At 45.8% G+C, this 17,295-nt stretch overlaps 1 protein-coding gene across 1 annotated transcript in view; it reads right to left on the bottom strand.

The window, feature by feature from the left end:
• PGM5 (phosphoglucomutase 5) overlaps positions 1-17,295 on the bottom strand; it is a 209,470-nt gene that overhangs the window by 29,426 nt on the left and 162,749 nt on the right. The window contains 1 exon segment of the mRNA NM_001102335.1: positions 15,996-16,130. Coding sequence (NP_001095805.1) covers positions 15,996-16,130 — 135 coding nt within the window.

The following is a 17,295-nucleotide window of genomic DNA, read 5'->3' as shown; positions in this document are numbered from 1 at the left end:
TGGAGAAAAACTTAAGTAAAAATTAACTTCCTCCATAAAATTTTTTTCAAGGTCTTTTTATAGGGCTTCATGGTTCATCTAACTCTTTGCTGATCAAAGTGTAGTCCCTGGACCAGCAGCACAACACGACTGGGGGCTTGTTAGAAATGTAGACTCTCAGTTCAGTTCAGTTCAGTCACTCAGTCGTGTCTGACATTTTTGCCACCCCATGGACTGCAGCACGCCAGGCCTCCCTGTCCATCACCAACTCCTGGAGTTTACCCAAACTCATGATGTCCATCGAGTCGGTGATGCCATCCAGCCATCTCATCCTCTGTTGTCCCCTTCTCCTCCTGCCCCCAATCCCTCCCAGCATCAGAGTCTTTTCCAATGAGTCAACTCTTCACGTGAGGTAGCCAAAGTACTGGAGTTTTAGCTCAGGATCAGTCCTTCCAATGAACACCCAGGACTGATCTCCTTTAGGATGGACTGGTTTAATCTCCTTGCAGTCCAAGGGACTCTCAAGAGTCTTCTCCAACACCATGGTTCAAAAGCATCAATTCTTTGTCACTCAGCCTTCTTCACAGTCCAACTCTCACATCCATACATGACCACTGGAAAAACCACAGCCATGACTAGACGGACCTTGTTGGCAAAGTAATGTCTCTGCTTTTGAATACGCAATCTAGGTTGGTCATAACTTTCCTTCCAAGGAGTAAGCGGCTTTTAATTTCATGGCTGCAATCACCATCTTCAGTGATTTTGGAGCCCAGAAAAATAAAGTCTGACACTGTTTCCAGTGTTTCCCCATCTATTTCCCATGAAGTGATGGGACCAGATGCCATGATCTTCATTTTCTGAATGTTGAGCTTTAAGCCAACTTTTTCACTGTCCTCTTTCACTTTCATCAAGAGGCTTTTTAGTTCCTCTTCACTTTCTGCCATAAGGGTGGTGTCATCTGCATATCTGAGGTTATTGATATTTCTCCCGGCAATCCTGATTCCAGCTTGTGCTTCTTCCAGCCCAGCGTTTCTCATGATGTACTCTACATATAAGTTAAATAAAGCAGGGTGACAATATACAGCCTTGATGTACTCCTTTTCCTATTTGGAACCAGTCTGTTGTTCCATGTTCAGTTCTAATTGTTGCTTCCTGACCTGCATATAGGTTTCTCAAGAGGCAGGTCAGGTGGTCTGGTATTCCCATCTCTTTCAGACTTTTCCACAGTTTCTTGTGATCCATACAGTCAAAGGCTTTGGCATAGTCAATAAAGCAGAAATAGATGTTTTTCTGGAACTCTCTTGCTTTTTCCATGATCCAGCGGATATTGGCAATTTGATCTCTGGTTCCTCTTCCTTTTCTAAAACCAGCTTGAACATCTGGAAGTTCACGGTTCACATACTGCTGAAGCCTGGCTTGGAGAATTTTGAACATGACTTTACTAGCGTGTGAGATGAGTGCAATTGTGCAGTAGTTTGACCATTCTTTGGCATTGCCTTTCTTTGGAATTGGAATGAAAACGGACCCTTTCCAGTCCTGTGGCCACTGCTGAGTTTTCCAAATTTGCTGGCATATTGAGTGCAGCACTTTCACAGCATCATCTTTCAGGATTTGGAATAGCTCCACTGGAATTCCATCACCTCCACTAGCTTTGCTCATAGTGATGCTTTCTAAGGCCCACTTGACTTCGCATTCCAGGATGTCTGGCTCTAGGTGAGTGATCACATCATCGTGATTATCTGGGTTGTGAAGATCTTTTTTGTACAGTTCTTCTGTATATTCTTGCCACCTCTTCTTAATATCTCCTGCTTCTGTTAGATCCATACCATTGCTGTCCTTTATCGAGCCCATCTTGGCATGAAATGTTCCCTTGGTATCTCTGATTTTCTTGAAGAGATCTCTAGTCTTTCCCATTCTGTTGTTTTCCTCTATTTCTTTGCATTGATCACTGAGGAAGGCTTTCTTATCTCTCCTTGCTATTCTTTGGAACTCTGCATTCAGATGCTTATAGCTTTCCTTTTCACTTCTCTTCTTTGCACAGCTATTTATAAGGCCTCCTCAGATAGCCATTTTGCTTTTTTGCATTTCTTTTCCATGGGGATGGTCTTGATCCCTATCTCCTGTACAATGTCACGAACCTCCATCCATAGTTCATCAGGCACTCTGTCTATCAGATCTAGTCCCTTAAATCTATTTCTCATTTCCACTGTATAATCATAAGGGATTTGATTTAGGTCATACCTGAATGGTCTAGTGGTTTCCCCCACTTTCTTCAATTTAAGTCTGAATTTGGCAATAAAGGAGTTCATGATCTGAGCCACAGTTAGCTCCCGGTCTTGTTTTTGCTGACTGTATAGAGCTTCTCCATCTTTGGCTGTAAAAAATATAATCAATCTGATTTCAGTGTTGACCATCTGGTGATGTCCATGTGTAGAGTCTTCTCTTGTGTTCTTGGAAGAGGGTGTTTGCTATGACCAGTGCGTTCTCTTGGCAAAACTCTATTAGCCTTTGCCCTGCTTCATTCCATATTCCAAGGCCAAATTTGCCTGTTATTCCAGGTGTTTCTTGACTTCCTACTTCTGCATTCCAGTCCCCTATAATGAAAAGGATATCTTTTTTGGGTGTTAGTTGTAAAAGGTCTTGGCGGTGGCCAAGAGGAGCAACCCCACTTCCAAACAGCGGTAGTTGCGTGGGCACAGGAGGGCCTAGAGAAGCTACTCCACGTTCAAGGTTAGGAGGCGCAGTGGTGAGGAGATACCCCTTGTCCAAGGTAAGGAGCAGCAGCTACGCTTTGCTGGAGCAGCCGTGAAGAGATACCCTATGTCCAAGGTAAGAAAAACCCAAGTAAGACGGCAGGTGTTGTGAGAGGGCATCAGAGGGCAGACACACTGAAACCATAATCACAGAAAACTAGTCAATCTGATCACATGGACCACAGCCTTGTCTAACTCAATGAAACTAAGCCATGCCGTGTTGGGCCACCCAAGACGGGCGGGTCATGGTGGAGAGGGCTGACAGAACGTGGTCCACTGGAGAAGGGAATGGCAAACCACTTCAGTATTCTTGCCTTGAGAACCCCATGAACAGTATTAAAAGGCAAAATGATAGGATACTGAAAGAGGAACTCCTCAGGTCGGTAGGTGCTAAATATGTTGCTGGAGATCATTGGAGAAATAACTCCAGAAAGAATGAAGGGATGGAGCCAAAGCTAAAACAATGCCCAGTTGTGGATGTGACTGGCGATAGAAGCAAGGTTCGATGCTATAAAGAGCAATATTGCATAGGAACCTGGAGTGTTAGGTCCATGAATCAAGGCAAATTGGAAGAGGTCAAAGAGGAGATGGCAAGAGTGAACGTCAACATTCTAGGAATCAGCGAACTAAAATGGACTGGAATGGGTGAATTTAACTCAGATGGCCATTATATCTACTACTGCGGGCAGGAATCCCTTGGAAGAAATGGAGTAGCCATCATGGTCAACAAAAGAGTCCGAAATGCACTACTTGGATGCAATCTCAAAACCAACAGAATGATCTCTGTTTGTTTCCAAGGCAAACCATTCAATATCACAGTAATTCAACTCTATGTAGACTCTGGCCTTCCTCAAACCTGAGTCAGCATAAGCTTAGCCAGATCCCCAGGTGATTCTTATACACATTAAAGCATATGTATACCAAAGTATATGTATGTTAATACATACTTATATGTATGTAAGTATCTTGGGCTTCCCAGGTGGCTCAGTGGTAAAAAATCTACCTGCCAATGCAGGAGACACAAGACATGTGGGTTTTATCCCTGGGTTGGGAAGATCCCCTGTAGTATGGCAACCCACTCCAACATTCTTGCCTGGAGAATTTCACGGACAGAGAATTTCACAGGCAGACTACAGTTCATCGGGTTGCAAAGAGTTGGACATGATGGAGTGCATGTACGTGCACATGTGCACACACACACACACACACAAGAATATTAATGTATACTTGTATATATATATATACTTGTATATGTATACAAGTATATATATATATATATATATAAGTATTTAATATGCTTATCTAATTAGAATCACCTATTAATAGTGTTAGGTAGGTAGAATAGAGAAAAGGAGTTCAAAATGGCGGTGGCTAAAAGACAAGGAAGGTCCGAGGACCAGAGTGAAGACTTCAGGCAGAACAAACAGAACAAACAGCACTCCTGGCTAAGCCCAATTTGCATAGGGCAGGCCCAGGTGGAGGAAAAAACATATAAAAGGAGGAGCCAAAGCGCTTTCTGATGGACTCTCTCTCCCGCGTGCGTGCGCTCTTTTCTCTCTCTCTCTTTCTCTCTCTCTCTCTCACTCTCCTGCTATCTTCTAAATAAAATAGAGCTGTAACATTGATTTGCCTAAGAGCTGTAGCACAGTTTGTCCAAGACCTGAGAGCTGTGACGCGCCGAGGGCTTTAATGTCCATTGCTCCAAATCTTTGTTGTGACGAGACAAAGAACCGAGGAACATACACTCGCGTGACATCTATGGTGCCGTGACTCGGATTTAACCTGGCTGAAACAACCTCTACATGGAAGAGGCCAAGCACAACAGGAGCCCAACTCAGCGAAGCTCCCGCGCTAGAAGCGGAAGGCGGAGAAAGCCAGCGCAGGGGAAGGCCCATCGTGCTGGAAACCGGACAGCGAAAAACGAACTCAGCAGAAAGCTCACGCGGCCCAGTCTCAGATTCCAGAAGACCTCCGGTTAAGGTAAGAGGTCCTCGTTCCTATGGCTGGAGGGACCTTTACAATCTCTCATTTCTTGTTTCCTCGAACCCCCCGCAAACAGGCGGGCGGCAAGGGGCACAACTGAGGGACTCTGGAGAGGCTACTCCTCAGCATGTCCCAAAGGTGCTATCTGCTGAGCCCCAATAGCTGTTACACAAGCCGTTGGGGTTCTTCTGTCCTTTCTCTTCTCTGTGCCAAAGATTAGACCAATGAAACTGTGAGTACCGGTCAGATATTTAGCAAATTTTTCGGCGGGCTATGAAGGGGATTCCTTGGCATGTTCTTCCCACTGCTTTTTCCTCCTGTCCTTCAGCTCTCTCCCGGGACTCAAGCCCAGCCAAAACTAGTGAAACTCAGGCTCTAATGTCTCATTGCAAAAATTCATTGAGAGACAAAGCGATAAGAGGTAGATTTGTTAGGATCCAGAGAGAAGCCACCCTTCAGGGTGTGAACCATTGCCGAGGGCAAGGGCTGCAGCCATGGAATTAGGCCTGGCTAGGTTTTGTGAGGGGATGGAATTCATATGCTAATGAGTGAGAGGATCATCCCAGCCATTGGGGAACCACCCACTTCTCCCTCTTCTGACCTTGTGCCTTGGAGCTGTCTTGCCACCTCTGGGTGTGTCTGTTGGCTTATAGATTGGGGATTAAGGTTTACTTGAAGTTGATTTGTCATCTTGGACCCAATTGATTTTAATTGGTTTCAAAGTTTGTGCTCTGCCCCCTTCCCTCCTGTTTCATGCTCTTTTCCTGAGCCCCATCCAGACCCACAAGGTCTCTACAAGCTGGCCTTGGGAGGGAAATAACTCTATAATATCCAACCCCTAATCCTACCCAATACTGATCACACTGGAGATCTTGGGGACGCCCAAACTCCAGTCCGGGGGTCCCAGGAGGTCATCACGCCTTGACCTGCCTAGGGATCGGTCTTCGAGAGGTTGTCACACCTCAACCTGCTCGGGGATCCTTTAGTCCCAGGGGTCCCAGGAGGTTGTCATGCCTCGACCTGCCCAGGGACTCAATCCTCGGGAGGCCGTCACGCCTCGACCTGCCCGGGGATTTGATCTCTAGGAGGCTGTCACACCTCAGTCTGCCTGGGGATCTGCACCCTGACCCGGGGACGCCTGGCTCTCAGGTTGCAACAGTACTAGGTAGGATGAACTTACATTATATCTATTCCCGTCCACGGTGGGCAAAACAAACCTCTTAATTCTACCCAGCATTGGTAACACTGGAGATCTTGGGGACGCCCAAACTCCAGTCCGGGGGGTCCCAGGAGGTCATCACGCCTTGACCTGCCTAGGGATCGGTCTTCGAAAGGTTGTCACGCCTCAACCTGCTCGGGGATCCTTTAGTCCCAGGGGTCCCAGGAGGTCGTCACGCCTCGACCTGCCCAGGGACCCAATCCTCGGGAGACCATCACGCCTCGACCTGCCCGGGGATTTGATCTCTAGGAGGCTGTCACACCTCAGTCTGCCTGGGGATCTGCACCCTGACCCGAGGACGCCTGGCTCTCAGGCTGCAACAGTTCTGGGTAAGATGAACTTATATCGTATCTATTCCTGTCCACGATGGGCAAAGTAGCAATGAGTTACAAATCTCTTAATTCTACCCAGCATTGGTCACACTGGAGATCTTGGGGACGCCCAAACTCCAGTCCGGGGGGTCCCAGGAGGTCATCACGCCTTGACCTGCCTAGGGATCGGTCTTCGAGAGGTTATCACGCCTCAACCTGTTCGGGGATCCTCTAGTCCCAGGGGTCCCAGGAGGTCGTCACGCCTCGACCTGCCCAGGGACTCAATCCTCGGGAGGCCGTCACGCCTTGACCTGCCCGGGGATTCAATCTATAGGAGGCTGTCACGCCTCAGCCTGCCTGGGGATCTGCACCCTGACCCAGGGACGCCTGGCTCTCAGGTTGCAACCGTTCTGGGTAGGATAAGCTTCAGAAAGACTCACCCCTAAGGAAGTCTACCTATGGAAACATAAAGAAGCCTATTACTTGTGGGACTGTGCCCAGTCTCAGCAGTAACTCAGGAGCCCAATAAGAACCCCATTGCCTTTTTGGAGAGGCTAAAAGAGGCACTCCAAAAGTTTACCAACCTGGACTTAGACTCTTACGAGTGACGAGTGATTTTAAAGGACAAATTCCTGTCCCAATGTGCATCAGATATCAGAATTAAGTTACAGCAGCTACAACAGCAGGACCCTGCTACCTCTTTAGATGAGATGGTCCAGACAGCCACCAATACCTTTTATAACAGGGAACAGGAGAAGGAGGCCAAGGCCCAGGAGAAGGAGAGAAAGAAAGAGACAAGGCATGCCCAGATGCTGGCTGCCCTCCAGAGAAGCCCTATGGCAAACCCTGAGTCCTTGAGGGACAAGGCACGAGACAGATGCCTGATCTGTAGACAGGTGGGGCATTGGGCCAAAGAGTGTCCAAACCGTGACAAGTCTCCTAGAAATGGCCACAAATTTGCCACAAATGCCATCAACTGGGACACTGGGCGGCACTCTGCCCTGGGGACCCAAGAGTCTCAAGGTCAAGTGCCAAGCCTACCCTCACGATGGTTCAAGAGGACTGAAGCGGCCTGCTCCAGCCAGCCCTCCTGTCACAGATAACCATCACGGTGCTGGAGCCAAGGGTGCAACTGGATGTGGCAGGAAGGTCCGAGAATTTCTTGGTTGACGCAGGGGCTACCGACTCTGTCTTCATCTCCTACTCCGGAGCCTTCTCCTCCCAAACCTGTACCATTTTGGGTGCTACAGGAAAAGCAACTACTAAAAGATTCACCCAAGCACTTCTTTGTTGCTGGGATGGACAAATATTTTCCCACCAGTTTCTGGTGGTCCCTGAGTGTCCTACCCCCTTATTGGGAAGAGATATACTCACTAAACTGGGGACCACCCCTGTGATGCGAAGTTTTTCAGCCCATAGAGCTCTACAGCTCCTGGTTACTACTGAAGAACCCATTACACCTTCAATAGAGAGGGACCAAAAACTATGGGAAGACAAAATTAACCTCCAGGTGTGGGACCAGGGGATTCCTGGACGAGCCCACCAAGCTGAACCGGTCATCATTGTCCTCCGAGATCCCACTCGGTTTCCTAACCGGAAACAATATCCCCTCAAAAGAGAGGCTCGGGAGGGACTACAGCCTTTAATAAAAAAATTCCTTGCTTGTGGGCTACTGGTCCCTACCAGTTCGCCATGTAACACCCCAATCCTTTCAGTAAAGAAAAAAGACGGAACCTGGTGAATGGTTCAAGATCTCCAAATCATAAATGAAGCTGTAGTTCCCCTCCATCCCACAGTACCCAATCCCTATGTAATCTTGGGAGAAATCCCACCCAGTGCCAAATGGTTTACTGTCTTGGATCTCAAAGATGCATTTTTTTGCATACCACTGGCTAAAGAATCCCAATACCTTTTTGCCTTTGAGTGGGAGGCCCCAGGAGAAAAACACAAACAGATGACTTGGACAGTATTACCTCAGGGGTTCAGAGATAGCCACCACCTGTTTGGACAGGCCCTTGGCCGGGATCTCCTAGATCTGGACCTGGGACCTAATGGGAAAATATTACAGTATGTAGATGACCTACTAATCTGCTCTCCAGATGAGAAAAGTGCCCAACAACATGCAATTCAGGTTCTAAACTTCTTGGCAGAAAGGGGATATAAAGTCTCCCATGCTAAGGCACAGATGGTCGAGACAAAAGTCACTTACCTGGGAGTTCAGATTACACGCGGGTCCAGGAGGCTGTCCTATGATCGGGTACAAGGAATTCTCCAGTTGCCCTCCCCCACGACTCGAAAACAATTGCGAGCTTTCCTGGGGCTAACTGGTTATTGTAGAATCTGGATACCCAATTATGGTCTAATTGCCCAGCCCTTATATGAAAGCTTAAAGGGACGAGATGATTCAATCCCACTCGTGTGGGGAACTCCTCAAAAAGAGGCAGAGACTACACTAAAACAGGCCTTAACTCAGGCACCTGCCTTGAGGTTGCCAGACCCAGAAAAAGCATTCCAACTTTATGTCCATGAAAGAGAGGGAATAGCCTTGGGAGTATTAACTCAAAGGTTGGGATCTGAGCCCCAGCCTGTAGCTTACTTATCCAAGAGGCTCGATCCAACTTCCCGAGGCTGGCCCCCTGCCTTTGAAATCTTGCAGCTATTGCAATCATGATAGAAGATGCTTTAAAACTCTCCTTTGGGGGCAAACTAACTATTTTACCAGCCACCAAGTAAAACAACTCCTAAATGGGAGAGGCCACTTATGGATGTCTGATCAAAGAATCCTCAGATATCAAGTAATGCTGATAGAAAATCCAGGCCTCACTATATCCCCTTGTGAGGTTCTTAACCCAGCCACCCTCCTACCTACCCCCGAGGGCTCTCTCCCGTTTCACTCTTGTCTAGAAACCTTGGACCACTGGACAAAACCCCGAGAGGGATTGTCAGAAGATCCTCTGACCAATCCTGAAGAAATCTGGTACACTGACGGAAGCAGCTTTGTCTTGGGTGGAAAAAGAAGAGCCAGGTATGCAGTAGTCTCCAATTTTGAGACCATAGAGGCTAAGCCTCTGCTACCAGGTACTTCAGCCCAATTAGCTGAGCTCATAGCCCTGACTCGAGCTTTAGAGCTGGGAAAAGGAAAAAGAATAGCCATTTACACTGACTCTAAGTATGCCTTTCTGGTGCTACATGCACATGCAGCTGTTTGGAAAGAAAGGGGCCACTTGACCACTAGAGGGTCCCCAGTCAAATATGGTGATCAGATTCTTCGACTCTTGGAGGCAGTCCATCTGCCCACTGAGGTTTCAGTCTCCCACTGTAAAGGACACCAAAAAGGGAACACGGAAGTGGCACAAGGGAACCAAGCAGCTGATCAGGCAGGTAGGAGAGCAGCATTACAGAACCATGACCTAATAGGGATTGCCACCTTAGTTCCACAGACTAATTTGCCAGAAACTCCTTCATATACTGAAGGTGAGACTCTTAAAGCTAAGAGCAAGGGCTTTCAAGAAGATCATATGGGGTGGTTCCAAAAGGAGGGACTCCTTTTTCTGCCTGGAAGCCTCCAATGGAAGTTGGTTAACTCCTTACATGCCACTACTCATTTAGGAGAAAAGGCCCTCCAAATATTACTAGAAAGGTCCTTCAGAGGAACAGGCCTCCAAACAACTATAAGACAGGTGGTCTCCTCTTGTCCCACTTGCCAATTAAACAACCCCCAAGGAGCTCGAAGACCCCAGCTGGCCCAGCCCATCCAATGACATGGGGCCTACTCAGGAGAGGACTGGCAGATGGACTTCACCCAGATGCCAGTTTCTCAAGGGTATAAATACCTATTAGTCATGATAGATACATTCACAGGATGGATTGAAGGCTTTCCCACCTGGACTGAGAAGGCTGAGGAGGTGGTGGTCTGCCCAGGTCATTACAAAGTGACAATGGGACATCATTTACTTCTAAGGTCACCCAAGGGGTCTCTAAAGCATTGGGCATTACTTATTATCTCCATTGTGCCTGGAGGCCTCAGTCTTCAAGAAAAGTAGAAAGAGCCAATCAATTCTTAAAATCAGCGATAAAAAAGATAACCCCGAGACCTCCCTGGGATGGAAGGAGGCTTTACCAATAGCTCTCCTCCACACCCGCATTGCCCCTAAGGAACAGGTTGGTCTTAGTCCTTATGAGATGCTATATGGGAGACCTTTTGCTCATGTCAATGACCTCTTCCTAGATCCAGAGGTTCAGACCCTCCAGTCTTATACCATGGCCATTGGGCAATTCCAACAGGATATATGCTTGTGGGGTATGAACCAGGACCCAAAAGATTCTAAAGAGTCACCACTATATGCTCCAGGAACTCAAGTCCTAATTAAAGTCTGGAAAGATGGGTCCCCAAAGGCTCAACTCCAGCCCACATGGAAGGGCCCCTACCCTGTAATACTTTCTACCCCCACAGCAGTCAAGGTACCAGGACATGACTCCTGGATTCACTACTCATGAGTCAAGCCATGGAAGAAAACAGAAGAGGACACTCAGTACACCTGTGAGCCCCTGGGAGATCTCAGATACCTATTCAGAACTACCAATGAGTGTTATTCTAATGAACACCCCCCAAATCTGGTTTCTGGGGATAAGATTTCTCAGGATAACTCTAAGAATCCAACACAGCTTGACAGAGACTGTACTCCAAAACAGACAGGAGATAGATCTTCTGATCCCTGAACAAGGAGGGACTTGAGCTATCCTGGCGATGTGAATTTAAAATTGACTAATGTCCCTACTAGTCCTTGTTATGCTATATTGATGATGCTTATGATTATTCCATGTACTGTCAATTGTCTAACCTGTTTTGTCTCTGCCCAGGTCAACCAGCTACAACATGCAGTGCCAGTTCAACAAAGATATAAAACTACAGCTGACCACGGAAAATATCACACACCCTTGGACACCGCTATAAGGACTCTGAGGCTTGAGACTAACAAGAGGGAGAGGCCCAATACCCCTCGCCGCCCCAGTTCAGCAGGAAGTAGCCAGAAAGACCTCGACGCCCCTAATCCCAAAGAATTGGGCCTCCCATCTCTTGAGGGGGGAACGTTAGGTAGGTAGAATAGGGAAAAGGAGTCCAAAATGGCTGTGGCTAAAAGACAAGGAAGGTCCGAGGACCAGAGTGAAGACTTCAGGCAGAACAAACAGCACTCCTGGCTAAGCCCAATTTGCATAGGGCAGGCCCAGGTGGAGGAAAAAACATATAAAAGGAGGAGCCAAAGCGCTTTCTGATGGACTCTCTCTCCTGCGTGCGTGCGCTCTTTTCTCTCTCTCTCTTTCTCTCTCACTCTCCTGCTATCTTCTAAATAAAATAGAGCTGTAACATTGATTTGCCTAAGAGCTGTAGCACGGTTTGTCCAAGACCTGAGAGCTGTGACGCGCCAAGGGCTTTAATGTCCGTTGCTCCAAATCTTTGTTGTGACGAGACAAAGAACCGAGGAACATACACTCGCGTGACAATAGGAAGCTTTTTAAAACTAGAGGCCTACATAGAAATAATTAAGGTCAGTCTCTGGGAGTAGTCCCAGTCATGGTATGCTCACCAAGGCCCCCAAGTGGTTCTGATGTGCAGTCTGGGTTAGAACCACTGATCTAACTCTTCTGGCCTGCTCTCTTTGTACTACTGGGCTTATATTGCTGATGCTTTTAAGAACCTGTCTGCAAAGAGGCCTGCAGATCTAAGGTGGCAAGGAGGTCTGTAGCTAGAGGAACCATCTGTTTTGGTGTGTTGGGGATAGTCTCAACATAGTGATTATCAGTGCCCCCATTTCACTCTCAGAAGTACTGTAGTTTAGATGATAAATTATATGTTCTTCCAACATAATACAAAAGGGCTCTGGGCTTTATATTTCTAGATTATAAAGTCATAATAAGAACAGGTAGAAGAAAATATCAGATAAATTCAGTGTAGAGATTTCTGGTACTTAGATATTAGCTTTTAAAATATTCTATGTACAGCTTATCAGAAATACATACATACATTTCCTCAATTTGTAAGGAGGGTTAGAGAAAATATGTCTCCTTCAAGAGACTGGGTGGGGTGGGGCATGGTTATATTCTGCAATTGAAGTACCAAAGCCAGCTGCTGATTAGTAGGGAGCTGATTATCAGCCTGTGATTACCCCAGGACTTAGCAAAACTTCTCCTTCCTTTTCCTTTTGGATCTTTAATTGTTCATTAGCTACTCCACCCTCAGGCTCAAAGGGACAAGGAAAGAAGTTAAAAAAAGGTTAATCTAGTGGCAGAGATAATAAACTTGATGGGAAAGAAAATGGAAACAACTGGACTGTTTCTGGTTACCTGTGAATTTAAATTAGTTTGGCTCATCCCTTTTTCCAAATTATTCCCAGCTGGTGTGAGGGTTCACTGAAGCCCTACTGATTGCCAGTAAAATTAAAGTAATCTTGTATTTTTAAAACTATGTAATCTTCCAGAAATAGGACTTGGAAGCTTTCTCTCCTCATTTACCAAGGGCACAGGGTGAGGGCAAGGCAAGCGCCTCCTCATCTCCTCAGAGCCCTCCCCACCTTTTTCTCCCCTCACTATCAACCCACAGGTGTATATACACAGAATTTTTTAATCTGATGCAGATAAAAGTTATTTTATACAACTTAAGACAAATGGTATAATTACTGTTAGACAAAAGAACCCAAATGGAAAATCTACTCACAGGAGGAGAGACTTGTGTGCATATAGATTGTATCACAAGTTTTCCTAGTTGCATCACCAGCATAGTTATGAATACTTCCACAAGGCAACCACAGCATAAATGTTTAAAACATGTTCTGTTCACATGTGTTTAAAATGTCTGGAAAAGAAACTATCCACATGCAAAGTAAAAGAGCCAGATGCCGATAAGTTAGTTAAAGCGAACTCGTTGCATGTGCACTTAGTCGTGTCCAACTCTTCACAGCCCATGGACTGTAGCCTGCCAGGCTCCTCTGTCCATGGAATTTTCCAAGCAAGAATACTGGAGTAGGTTGCCATTTCTCACTCCAGGGGATCTTCCTGACCCAGGGATCCAACCTGGTCTTTTGCATCTCCTGCATTGGCAGGTGGATTTTTTTTTTTTTTTCACCACCATGCCACCTGGGAAGAACTCTTGTTGAATAACAACAATAAGGGAATCTTCTTACTAAATAACTTAAATGGAGACAGTATTAAATTAGGGTGGGTAAAACATCAAAATAAATACCTGTTGAATTAAAATAAGAGTATCAATAGAACCTCTATAGATTAGAGAGGTACTTTTGTAGGCTTCTGAGTGCAAGGAGAGGGTGGGTGGGGGCATCTGTTCTCTGCTTTCCAGGCTGTAAGTCAGAACAAGCTAGAAGGATGGAAGAGGTCTCTGTGACTGAGAAAGCATCACAAGCTGGTGTTGCCTGGCCAACCTGGACCAGTAATAATCTTAGCAGCTGGAGCAGAAGGTCTTATCTTTGATCTCTGTTAACAGTTAACCACAGGCTTTTCCTTCCAGAGCTCTTGGAAGGCAGAGGCAAGTGGTCCTGGAAAGCAATGCTGGAAGGGGGCCCCGGGTGGTTAAAATTAGATGCCGAGGTACAGTTAGCAGTAATTGAGCCAGGTGGGCCTGCAGAGAAATGCTGTTTCCTTTTCCTTAGGGGATTAGATGTCTTTTAAAATCTACTCTACATTTTATCTTGACTGAACTGTATCATGCAATATGGCTGAAGTTGATGAGTCAATGAAGTCTATTGTTTGAATAAGGAAATCTATTTTTAAGCTAAAATGTTTAGCTAGATCATAAGTTTAACATTCTGAGGCCCATCTAGCAAGGACTGAGAAAACCCTCACTTAGGATTAGAAAGGGAACAGCAGTCATGAGACGAAAACCCGTATCAATGAAAGGATTTCTAAGTCATTCAAAATGGCAAACTTTTTCAACCAATGGAATGGATAATAACATAGCCATGGCGACTATAACCAGCATTACTTATGTTTTTATTTTTTTTTACCCACAGACTGATGTAGATACTTACCACAATCCTCTCGCAGCAGGCCTGTGATGGCTTTCAGTTTCAAAGGAAGCCTTAGAAAGACTAGCACCACTTGGCTTTGTGGGACTACCTCAGAGAGACACTCATATGTGCATAGGATTTTTTTTACACACGTCTAATGGCCTAGACATCATACTTCTGCACTTGGTGCAGAGGTAAATAAAAATAAGCAAACATCATAACCACTTACTCCAAGCAAATAGGGAAAAGAATGTTGAGAAAAAATAGCCTCGAGTCAGAGTGAGTCAGAGGCCTTGAGTCAGAGTGAGTCAGAGTTGGTGACGCCAGGAATATCATTCCTCACCCTGTACGTAGCTCTGGACTTTCAGGCCCTCACTTTAATCTCACTTCCCAACATGAAATGTAGAAGAGTTTTATATGGAATTTTTATATGGCCTCCAATTCTTGCACGATTAGGTACTATCTTGCATGAAAAGTACTCACTAACAAATTATGTTGGCAGACAGTGGCACATCCCTGCATGAAAAGTCTGGGATCCTGAGAAGGAAAGGCCAGAGTGACCTGCGCTGGCCCTGCGCTCTGCCCTTCACACTCTCAGTGATCCCAACAATAGCTCTCGGTCTCCTGTTTTAGATAATTTTACTCCAGACAGATCTACTGGTTACAGGGTCAGGTGTAAGAATCTATGGTATCATTTTTATAAAATTCTTTGAGATTCTCCAAAGAAAGAGGCTTTTTTTTTTTTTTTAATTAAAAACCACTAAATTACTGACAAAGAAAGATAACCCTTCCTGGTATTTTATTCCTTCCAGGGCACAAATTTGGCAAATTATAACCAAAAATTCTGGGCATCACTAAACTGAGAAGCAATGAGTTTTTTTTTTGTTCCTCTCCTTCTCCACAAAAGAAGCGTTGCAGAGGGAACCAGTGATTTAATCGCAAGGAACCATCTCATCAAGGATTCTGCTTCAAAACCCAGGTTAAACTAGAGATCAAGGCAGGGAGAGGCAGCCTGCAGAGTGGCTGGAAGTACCCAACATTAGAGTGGGGGGTTTCTGGTATTGCTTAATGTTGCCTGGAGCTTTAACAAATTTGGGAGTGGGGATATGGTTGTGCTGTTGCTCTTCTAAGTGAGTTTTTAATTAGCCCTTTTTTGACAACTTGAGAGGGCTCTGCTAAACTCAGGCCAGCCCAGCTTTGTCAGTGTCCTCCCTGAACTTTAAATTCAGAGCAGCCCTGGCCCCTCTTCTCGTGCTGGGCCAGGCAGCAACCTCAGGGAGGAAGTCCAGGCTAGCACCTGTACTGGCACCTCAAGGTCATCATCCAACTTGGAGCTTTCCAAACACTTGGGAATTGATCATTTAAATGAGTACAGTCAAGGCTCTGAGGAGTTTGACCAGCTTGACTCTAACTCAAAATTTTTTCAACTTATCTATACAAGGTGCCTCTCTTGAGGTCACTACAATCCAAAAACTACAGGACAGTCGGGAAGCAAGTACTTTGGGAAACGCTGGTCTAAACTCATAGATGCTCGAGAGCAATTTTTCTGTTTCAAACACTGCAATGAAAGAGTTAAATTTGCTTCGAGTCATTCTAAATGTGCCTTTGGCTGGAGCTATCCATATGCCTTTCTAGAAAGCAAAATCACCCTCACTAAAGGCCCACTGGAGCTACTGAAATTTGCCATGAGCGTAAGATACACTATGCTGAGAGTACAGCTCTGTTTTGTTACCTGGGGCTCCTGGTCATGACCGCTGGGATCCCTCTCGTAGCTTTCTGCATATAGTCTGATGGTGGCCCGCACACCACTGGAGGAACTGAGCCGGAAGATGAGCCGAGATGCATCAGAGAAAATGATCCTCAGGCCCTAAGAGCAAGAACATCGAGGATGGATCAGTGAACAAATAATTATACATGTAAAAATGATGAATACTGACTTCGGAGATTAGCATATTTCTATGCTCAGATATGCAGATGACACCACCTTATGGCAGAAAGTGAAGAGGAACTAAAAAGTCTCTTGATGAAAGTGAAAGAGGAGAGTGAAAAAGTTGGCTTAAAGCTCAACATTCAGAAAACGAAGATCATGGCATCTGGTCCCATCACTTCATGGGAAACAGATGGGGAAACAGTGCAAACAGTGTCAGACTTTATTTTTGGGGGCTCCAAAATCACTAATATTAATCATTAATTTAAAATCATTAATTTTAATGAAATTAAAAGACACTTACTCCTTGGAAGGAAAGTTATGACTAACCTAGATAGCATATTCAAAAACAGAGACATTACTTTGCCAACAAAGGTCCATCTAGTCCAGGCTATGGTTTTTCCAATGGTCATGTATGGATGTGAGAGTTGGACTGTGAAGAAGGCTGAGCGCCGAAGAATTGATGCTTTTGAACTGTAGTGTTGGAGAAGACTCTTGAGAGTCCCTTGGACTGCAAGGAGATCCAACCAGTCCATCCTAAAGGAGATCAGTCCTGGGTGTTCATTGGAAGAACTGATGCTGAAGCTGAAACTCCAATACTTTGGCCACCTCATTCAAAGCATTGACTCATTGGAAAAGACCCTGATGCTTGGAGGGATTGCGGGCAGGAGGAGAAGAGGCTGACAGAGGATGAGATGGCTGGATGGCATCACTGATTCGACGGACATGAGTTTGGGTAACTCCAGGAGTTGGTAATGGACAGGGAGGCCTGGCATGCTGCGATTCATGGGGTTGCAAAGAGTCGGACACAACTGAGTGACTCAACTCCAAAGATGCTCAGCATCATGACAACTTACAACTGGCTCTCTATACTCACTCCAGTGGGACAATGAGGTAAATCCAGATGCTCCCTGAGGTTATCTATTCATCTCTATTCTGTTTCTTTTGCTTTCTGGTGAATGTTGGGGAGGGTGGGATTAGGAGCAACACTATGAACAGATGCTCAAGCTCCCTTGGTCTGGCAATGTGGAAATCAGAAAGAGGTGGAGGTAACAAGGATGGGGTGATATTTAATGAGTGTCACTGGAGCCAAAGTTTTTCTCTT

The sequence above is a fragment of the Bos taurus genome, chromosome 8 (genome assembly GCF_002263795.3).
Source record: "Bos taurus isolate L1 Dominette 01449 registration number 42190680 breed Hereford chromosome 8, ARS-UCD2.0, whole genome shotgun sequence".
Lineage (NCBI taxonomy): Eukaryota > Metazoa > Chordata > Mammalia > Artiodactyla > Bovidae > Bos > Bos taurus.
This window is presented reverse-complemented; position numbering and strand designations above follow the sequence as displayed.